Source organism: Corvus cornix, chromosome 14, assembly GCF_000738735.6.
Source record: "Corvus cornix cornix isolate S_Up_H32 chromosome 14, ASM73873v5, whole genome shotgun sequence".
Classification (NCBI taxonomy): domain Eukaryota; kingdom Metazoa; phylum Chordata; class Aves; order Passeriformes; family Corvidae; genus Corvus; species Corvus cornix.
In genome coordinates, this window is record NC_046344.1 from 8,472,425 (window position 1) to 8,481,974 (window position 9,550).

The following is a 9,550-nucleotide window of genomic DNA, read 5'->3' on the forward strand; positions in this document are numbered from 1 at the left end:
GGTCCTGCCTGTGTCATGGCAGGGGAAAGTCACCTCCAGCAGGGAGCTGGGGTGTCTCCTATATAGGGACATGGAAGAAGGGGTGCAGAAGGTCTTTGGTCCATGTTGGCTTTAGTAATGAGGCAGAGCAGAGCCAGTTCCTGGCTGCCAATGTCCCTGCACTGCCAGTCGTTGTGGATGAAGGACCTGGGGTGCTTGTGCTGTACTTTCAGTGCTCAGTCACCGCTCCTGCCATGGCTCTGTCACCTCCCACGGCAGGACAGCCCTGAGCCAGGCACTCTCTGATCTGCACGGTTTAGAAGAGCAGCCCACGCGTTCCCAGCGCTGGCTCCGCAGTGCTGATAGCAGGTTCCCAGCGCTAATCCTGACACTAACGTCCTTTTTCTCCCCTTTTTTGGCTTGGGTGTAGCTGCAAAGTTGTTCTTCTTAAGAAATTGCAAGGAGAAAATGTTGCATATGTGGAATTTTCCTTCTCAGAGGTTTTGAAGTGCTGTGTGTTTTCTCTGTACAACCCTGGAGCAAATCACATCCTCTGTCAACAAACCAGTGTTGGTTAACACCATATCACAGCATCATTCAGAAATCAAGCTTAAAGCAGAAGGAGCTCTTACAGCTGATTATTTTGTGCAAATTTTCACATGGTAGTGACCATTGCTGCCGTTTCGAGGCATGTTGCTTCCTCCAGGCTCCTTCCTCCTGTGCAGTGCTCTGGTTCCGAGTTCCGAGCTCTGGTTGCAGTGTGGGTTCTGCATGCTGAGAACTGCCCCGTGCTCTCTCCCACAGCGAACAGGAGAGGAGGGATGCTGCCTTCCCAACACTCCCGGCTCTCACCTGTCCCTCTATGTCCTGATTGTGTGTTTCAGGCGTGTTAAACTGCTGTTCTCCTCCTCTTGGTGGAGCGGGGTTGCTTCTCTTGTACAGGGCTGTGAGTTCCTCCTCGGTGGCAGCTCGAGAAAGCAGCGCGGCTCTCCCAGGGACAGCACGGCTCCCCCGGCTGCCAGCGGTGCTGCCTGCGCCCCGGGTGCTGTCACCTCTCGCTGCCTCGCTCCTTTCCCACTTTAACTCTGTGCTTTCCGTTTAACAGAAAGACAAACGCGACACTTCCAACTTCGACAAAGAGTTCACCCGGCAGCCAGTGGAGCTCACGCCCACGGACAAACTCTTCATCATGAACTTGGACCAGAACGAGTTTGCTGGATTCTCCTACACTAACCCCGAGTTTGTCATTAACGTGTAGTCGCGGCGCAGCCCTGTCCTCGCTGTCCCACACCAGGTCGCCCTGTACATACGACACTAGTCTTCCGGGATTAGCAGTGCAGACACACATCCCCTCCCGCCAAACACGCCGACCGCTTCTCCTCGGAGCCTCTCCATGTCTGTGCCACTCGCTAGCTTGGTTTCCCTAGCCGGAGGTGTCCGGGGTGCCAGTTACCGGTCAGTGATACTTCTAGGAACTATAGTTGGTGGTGACTAATAGAGTTTTTAAACAGAAATATACCAAATTGCTACAGTCTCTGTAATTTTTGCAGTGGGATGCTGAGATCCCAGTGACCCAGCTACTCCCAAAGCGTTGCTGTGGAATGCTAAGCATGGTTGATCGCTTAAAGCGTTGTGCTGAAGCTTGCGATGAGTGTGAGCTTGTCTTAGAGGAGCCTTTTGTTCAAGACATGGATATATTTGATCAGTGTGGAAAAATCTGCTTATAGACCTGTATTTTCCAATGCATTGTCCATAGGGTCAGCCCAGCTCTCCGGAGCATCCCCCACCATCCGCCTTCCCCGCGCTCGGGCATTGCGACTCCAAACCACTCCCATGCCAGTTGTTGTAAATCAGAGCAAACCTTTTTGTAAGTGAAAGGTGGGGGGGTTTTGTAACATCTGGAACAGTTTGCAGTTTTGATACGCTCTGTCAGCACTCGCATAAATCTTTCACAGACACTGTTGAGATGTAACAGCTCTGTAAGGAGTATTAATATTCTACCAAAACAAACACATTTATATTCTTGGTTTACAATTTACCGACTGAAAACACGCCCAAGACCAAAGGGCTGCACTGAGGGCTATTTATAACGGAAACTTTTCTACTTTCCACCCTCTGCTATTCTCTTCCAGGCTCCAAACCCATGGATTTCACAGGCATCTTGATTTCCCTGATTTCCACCAGATTCCTGGGGGTTTTGGTCAGTAATCCAGGACCTTCTGCATCATTAAAAAAAAAAATCTGAATGAGAAGAGACAATTCCAGCAGCTGTTTATGAGGCAGAGCCTCAAAGAGTGGCGTGCGGGAGGGCAGGAATGGGCAGGGGCAGGGATGGGCAGGGGCAGGGATGGGCAGGGGCAGGCAGGAACAGGCAGGAGCAGGAAGAAGGGAGCAAGGACAGGAAGGGGAAGATGGGTGGACAGGTGAGAGCAGGAGCAGGCAGGAGAGGATAGCAGGCAGAGGAAGGCAGGAGCAGGCAGAGGAGGACAGGAGCAGACAGGCAGGAGGAGGTGTGGACAAGAGCAGGCAGGGATGGGCAGGGCCAGGTGGGTGAGGGCAGGAGCAGGCAGAGGAAGGCAGGAGCAGGCAGAGGAAGGCAGGAGCAGGCAGAGGATGGGCAGGAGGAGGCAGGGATGGGCAGGAGCAGGCAGGGATGGCAGGAGCAGGCAGAGGAAGGCAGGAGCAGGCAGGGATGGGCAGGAGCAGGCAGAGGAGGACAGGAGCAGGCAGGGATGGGCAGGAGCAGGCAGAGGAAGGCAGGAGCAGGCAGAGGAAGGCAGGAGCAGGCAGAGGAAGGCAGGAGCAGGCAGGGAGGGGCAGGAGCAGGCAGAGGAGGACAGGAGCAGGCAGGGATGGGCAGGAGCAGGCAGAGGAGGACAGGAGCAGGCAGAGGAAGGCAGGAGCAGGCAGAGGAAGGCAGGAGCAGGCAGGGAGGGGCAGGAGCAGGCAGGGATGGGCAGGAGCAGGCAGAGGAAGGCAGGAGCAGGCAGAGGAAGGCAGGAGCAGGCAGGGATGGGCAGGAGCAGGCAGAGGAAGGCAGGAGCAGGCAGAGGTGGGCAGGAGCAGGCAGGGATGGGCAGGAGCAGGCAGAGGAAGGCAGGAGCAGGCAGAGGAAGGCAGGAGCAGGCAGAGGTGGGCAGGAGCAGGCAGGCACTGCCCGTCAGTGGCCAGCTGGTGACCCTGGCTGACTGTTGGGTTCACAGAGGCTGAACCCCAGGTGAGCATCCCCCCAGTCCCTGTCACCCCGCTCCCGTCACAGCTCAGTCTGGCTGGTTTGCAGAACCCCCGGGTGTGTTTTCTGAACCAGCACTGGTTCTGCTGGATGCAGCCATTCCTCCAGGCCCCAGGGAAATGGGTGGGATTTTATCAATCATGAGGAGTTCTACAGAGGAAATTCTGGTTTGTAGATCTTTTATAAACATGAAGCTCTACCCTTGGAAATTATTTTCTTCTTTTAACGATTCCTTGAGAACTAAAGGCTGCCAGCAGCTAAGGTGCTGTCCCGGTGCCGGGGGCCAGACGAGTGTCCCCTCCCTGTCACCCAGCCACGGGCACTGTCCTGTGCCTGCCAGGGGTGAGAGCTGAGCCCGTGGCCTCGGGTCCTGCCCTGGGCTGGAGGAACCCAAACCAAACCCAGAAAAACTGCAAATTGTGCCAGATCAAGCAGGAGGTTTACAAGGGGCTCTGCACCAGGCGAGGCCCAGAGGTCGGGGGGCTGGTGGCTGGTGAGGGCTCCCCTGAGCCCGGCACATCCCGAAGACATCGCACCATCCTCTGCAGACCACAGCTGATGTCAGAGCATGTGCGTTACTGTGACCTTCAAACCTGTTGCTGCAGAATTAGTATTACTTCAGTGGTGAATGTTTTTAATTTCTGTATCTTTGGCTCTGAAGGCGCTCCCAGGTCTGTCCAGGATGCTGTTGGAAGGTCTCCGGGGCTGAGGGGCACCCCGGGGCCATGGGCACAATGCAGGAGCTGCTACGGGGGGAGTCACAGCTTTTCTGTTTGGGACTTCTGTGTCTGTGTTGGGGTGACACTTGTGCATGGAGCAGGCGCTGCTGGACGCTGAGCAAACCATGAGGCCTTGGAGGGGACCTGCAGGGAAGCTGGGATGTGGCACCAGGCAGCTTTTGAAGCAGCTTTTGGATTGAGATCCACGCTCCAGGGCGAGCTTGGCAAATGCTGGGTCCTCTTCTCAGGACTCATACCTTGAGTATTCCTGACATTGTCCATTCTGCTGCTTGCCAAACTCTTATTCCAAGGCTTATTTCCAGATGACCTCTTTTTTTTGTGGAGGAATGTACAATGGGATGTGCCTGGCCCTGCACAGATGCTCAGGTCTGTGTGGACTCCTCCAAGGAAGGGCAGAGTGACAGGGGTTGAGTCACTGTTTACGGTCATTTGATGATTCAATCTTCACTGTTGGATGAGGAAAGCAGAGCTTTGGGAGGATGCTCAGAGCTGAGAGTCTCAGGAGAGCCCTGGTCCCCAGGTGCTCCACAGATGTGTGGAGAAAGCCCAGGAGATCCGTACCTGGAGCTTGCCTGGAGCTGCTGGGGATGGAAGGGGGAGGAGGAGGGGTTCAGGTCTGGTGTCCCACCTGGACTCACTGGGACTGGCAGCAGGGTACCCTCTGGCAGAGGAGGACCCAGAGCCCTGGGCTGCCCCGGGGGAGGGCAGAGGAGGGGCTGAGGGGGCAGGACATGCACAGGATGGCACCCACCACACAGGATGGCACGTCCTGACTTTGTCCCAGGCTGGATTACATCCCAGTGCTACAGGTAAGTGGGTTCAGGCTCTCAGCTGGTTTCCTCTGGGAGGGGATGGATCAGACAGTTCCCCCTGGGGCTGTGTTGACCCCCTTGGCTGCTGGTCTGTGGCAGCTCCAGAACCTGCCCTGCTCCCAGTGCGACTCCATGGCTGGGACCTGCTGCTGCTGCTGTGCCTGTGTCCCCTGGCTGGGGCTCTGAGCAGCCTTCTCGTGATGAGACCCATCACCAAAGGAGCTATCAATCGATTTAATCCATTTAATAAACAAATGTGAGTTTGTGCAGTGGCCAACCCATGTAGACAGATGGAAGATGAGTGAGCACAGGGCACTTGATGTGCTCTGATGGCTGTGAATCCCAGACCTCTAACCCCAGGGAGGAACCAAGGGGATTCTAGCACAGGACACAAGGATCTCGCTGTTCCCAAAGGCTGGGATTGCACCTGGAGGGTGCAGCCTGCTCACACTGCCAAGTGCTGTGGCTTCTCTGCTGTGGCAGGAGCAGGTGAGGCTGTGTGACCACATGCCTCTGGCTCCATGCATGGAAGTGTCACCTGAGCTGTTTATTTCTGATCACATTCAAAGTGGCAATTAAAACAAGGAGGGAAAAAAAAAGTAAAAAAAAAAAAGTAAAAAAAAAAAAGAAAATGTTTATTGTTGAACAGTTTGTGTTTGTGAATTTGATTTCACCTGCAAGTATTTGATGACTTTTCTACATCCTAGACTACCTGCTGTGTGTTGTCAAACGGTTCTCCTGAAGACCTCCTTTTAGATGGGCGTATACTCTTGATTCAATTTGCTGCATGTATGAAAAAATAAAATATTTAATTTTAAAGAAACCCTGAGAGCTTGGCTTCCTTTGCCCACAAGACTCCAGGGACGAGCTGGGGGCTGGCCACGTTGGGGGTCCTGGGGGCTGGGGTCACCTGGAGGGGCCCCGCCGAGCCCTGGCACAGCAGGAAATGCTGGGAAGTTTTGGGATTTTGGTCGGAAAGCTGCATAACTGTGCAGCTGGAGATTGTGAGTGAATGGAGCTGCTCAAAGGCAGGTCCCAGAGAGGTGACTGCAGCTGCAGTGGAAGGTACACACGGACGGTGGGGAGGGGAGGGAGGGTGTGCGTTCTTTGTGTCTTCAGTTAACTGCTCAGTAATGGGTTACTCAAAGCTGCTGCAGGGGCTCTCCCCGCCACCCCATGAGCACTGGCTCCAGTCTCCAGAACTAGTGCAGGGCTGTGGGCACGGGCTGACTGTGAGTGCCCGGCAGCGAGGGCAGGGGCAGCAGGCGGGGGGTCGGGACCCTCTGGGATCCCCCCGCGCCTGCAGGGGTTCCAGGGGCTGTGGGGGTTTCCTGGCCGAGGGCACCATCAGTCCCTGCTCAGTCTCAGGAGACTGAGCACATCGCAGGCACGTCTCAGCCTTTCTCTGTCGAGGAACTCTGCTTTTTTAGGAAGTGCCCTTGTGAAAACGGGTGAGTGTGTTGGGAAGGGCTTCTCCTCCTGTCTTTGGGAATGTTAGCTAAGCTTTCAGCAAAATGTCCTCATCTCTCCCACCCAGTATGGCTGATGGTCACCAGGAACACCTCAATTCGCCTGGGGATGGGAAAACTGCCTGGCTCCACCAGCCCCAGCACTGCTGGCACACCCTGGCATCTTCTCCAGGCTGGGCAGCCCTGGGGGGTGCCCCCACTCCCTGAGCCCCAGCCTCTGCTGCTTCCCTCAGCCCCCAGCCATGCCAGGAAGATCCCCCCAGCCATGCCAGGAAGATCCCCCCAGCCCAGGACAGGGTTTTGGGGTGCCTGGTTGAGCCCCTCCCCAGATTCACTGATGTGCCCATTCCCAGCATGTCGGAAACACTCCTGAGCTTCTCCTCTCCTGGCTTGTGTAAGTGAAACATTTGGTTTTGTGACACTTTCCTTAATTATGGGAGCTAATGACAAAACCATTGTGACAAATGACTCAGCTTTTGATAGTGAAGTTAATTAATTCTGAAGTTAGAGCCTGCATTGGAGTATCTTGAAAAACCCGATTAGGAAGTCTGCTTACCCAGCGTGACATGGGCAGCAGGAACCCGAGTCCCTGTGACAGCCAGGTAAAACCCTCCCCTCATCTGTGAAGGATGATCTGCCCGGAGCGAGGGGATTAAAGGCCAGACATCCCAGTGCTTACCTCCTGATCCATCCCTCCATCCATCAAAGCATCCAGGGGAACACAGCCTCATTAATGTTGGAGTGAGTGACCAGGAGCAGCTCTGCATTGGGCGCTGACCTTCAAGAGCATTTCCCTGAAGCCATCTTTCATCTCTTTCATTTGCATTACAATCCTGTTTGCCTCATTATTCCTTATCCACTTCTTCTTCAAAGGATTTAAATCAAATCAATTAAATTGTGGCAGGCTGGAGCAGCAGTGAACCTTTCCTTGTGGCTCGGCGTGGTCCGGCTGGACCTGACTACAGAGTGGGTTTAATCTTCTGCTATTTGTTCTTTTATTGCTTCTGGGCTACCACTGCCCGCAGATCCCTTTGTTAATCGTCCATCCTTCCCACCCATCCCATGCAGACATTCTCCATGTACAGGCTGGTCTTTGTATGACCTTGGGGAAGGGATTCTCTTGGCTTCCCTCACACAGCCCAGGATCGGGAAGGTGGGGAGCTGCTGACCATGGAACAGCTGTGGGAGCCCTGGGGCACTGCCATAATGCTTGCTGTCCTGTGCCATCCCTTTCCATCTCCTCCACTCGTTTTGTCTGCCCAGGGAATCAAAGAACCATGGAAACACTGAGGTTGGAAAAGCTTTCTAAGACCATCGTGTTCCTCCAGCACTGCCAAGGCTACCACTAACCCATGTCCCTACGTGCCACATCTACATGGCTTTTAAATCCCTCCAGGGGTGGGGACTCTACCACTTGACAACCCTTTCAGTGAAGAAATTTTCCCTAATACCCAATTTAAACCTCCCCTGGCTGGTGCACACCGAGGCTGTTTCCCCTTGTCCTGTCCCGTGTTCCCTGTGAGAAGAGACTGACCCCCACCTGGCTGCACCATCCTGCCAGCGAGTCAGAGAGAAAGTGTCAGTACAGAGGGGAAAAAACCCTGGAGGAACATCATGAGTGTGGGCAAAATAACCCGGATCTGGGCACGCAGCTGCTGCGAGAGTGGTCGCCTGGGCCCCGGAAGCTACGTGGTGCTGGCCCACACACGGCCACCTCTGCTCCCTCGGCATCTCTCAGAATAAGGAGGCTTAATCAGATTGGATTTCTGTTCCTCCCCTGCTATTTTTATTGCTACTCAACTGTCGGAAATCCAGCAGGGAGAGCAGAGCTGGTAGGGAATTGCACCAGCTTGCACCAAGACAGCCAGCTCGTGCCATGGGCACTGCAGCTGGTGGCACGCATGGCATCACTTTCACCCCCTGGCAGCACATCACACAGGGACACACCAGCCTCACCACTGGAGTCCTGCTGGAGCCAGTGGATTGCAGCCAGCACTTCCAAAGTGTGTGCAGATATAAATAATTCCCTCGTAGGAGTGGGGAAGGATGAACACATGTGCCAAAGGCTCTGGAGTCCTTATCCCCTTGCAGCCCCCAGGAGCAGGAAAACGAAGTGAAGACTAGGTAGGGCTGGAGCGTCTCCCTGCATCGCTAATGACCAAACTCGCCTTGTATCAGCCTCTCTTCCTTCAAGGAAAAACCTAATCCAGCTAGGGATTATTTTTGACTACTTACTTCCTGTCACTTTGCCAATTTAAATGCAGCAGAGCTTTCATCACTGGATTTGGAAGGACAAAGCCTAAGAGATCTCAGGTTAGGACATTTTTGCCTGCAAGCCCAGCTTTTTTCTTGCAAGAGTTGTACAATCTTTGCAGCGTGGGCTGGATTTTGTTGTTTCTACTTTGCCCAGTGCAGTAGGGTCCAGGTCCAGGAGCAGGAAGATGACGATGGACAAGGCAGGGAACAGGAAGAGGTGATGGAGATGGAGCTGGAGGCGCCCAGGCTGCACTGGTCAGGGTGTCAGGCTGTGACCCTGCAGTCTGAATTGCAGAGCAGGATACCAAGGTCCCCAAATTCTCATTGGTCGCAAATCTCAGTGAACCCCTGGGGAGGCCAGAGCTCCGAGCTCGCTCCTGGAGCTGACATTCCATTCATGGAGCGGTGAGAGGGGTGCAGGGCTTGGCTGGAGGGTCCACACCTCCAACCCCACAGGGGCCAAGACAATCTGACACGGACTTTGCTTCTGTTTGAGCCTGCTTTGTTCAAAGCCTAGGAAACGGTACATGTGCACTCTGCTCACACCTACACACGCTGTGTTAAAATAACACAATTAAGGCTGCAAAATCCCCCACTCGCAACGCAATTTGCAGCCCCTCAGCTGTGGGTGGGAGATATCTTTGCTGCCTCTGCGCAGGCCGGGGGCCGGGCAGGGTGCTGGCGTCAGGCGCTGCCCCACGCGCTGGTGAGAGGCGGGGGGGGACGGGCGGGGGCGATGGGGGTGGCAGGATGAGGGGCGTCACGCCAGGGCTGAGGCAGATGTCCCACAGAAACTTGGCTTTTCCCTGTGCCATGCTCTGAGCTACCTTCATGGTGCCCACAGGATTGCTCAGGAGCAGGGGCTTAGGAAAACCGCGAAGAGCAACTTTTTACACAGGCAGATAGTGACAGGACAAGGGGGAATGGTTTTACATTAGAAGAGGAGAGATTTATATCGGATATCAGGAAGAAATTCTCCCTGTGGGGGTGGGGAGGTCCTGGCACAGATTGCCCAGAGAAGCTGTGGCTGCCCCTGGATCCCTGGAAGTGTCCAAGGCCAGG

At 54.8% G+C, this 9,550-nt stretch overlaps 1 protein-coding gene across 1 annotated transcript in view; it reads left to right on the forward strand.

Annotated features, from left to right (window-relative positions):
* PRKCB (protein kinase C beta) overlaps positions 1-2,225 on the forward strand; it is a 95,376-nt gene extending 93,151 nt beyond the window's left edge. Inside the window, exon 17 of the mRNA XM_039560342.1 lies at positions 1,085-2,225. Within this exon, the coding sequence (XP_039416276.1) occupies positions 1,085-1,237 (153 nt within the window). The 3' untranslated portion in view covers positions 1,238-2,225. The remainder of the gene's footprint in view (positions 1-1,084) is intronic.
* Positions 2,226-9,550: the final 7,325 nt, after the last annotated feature.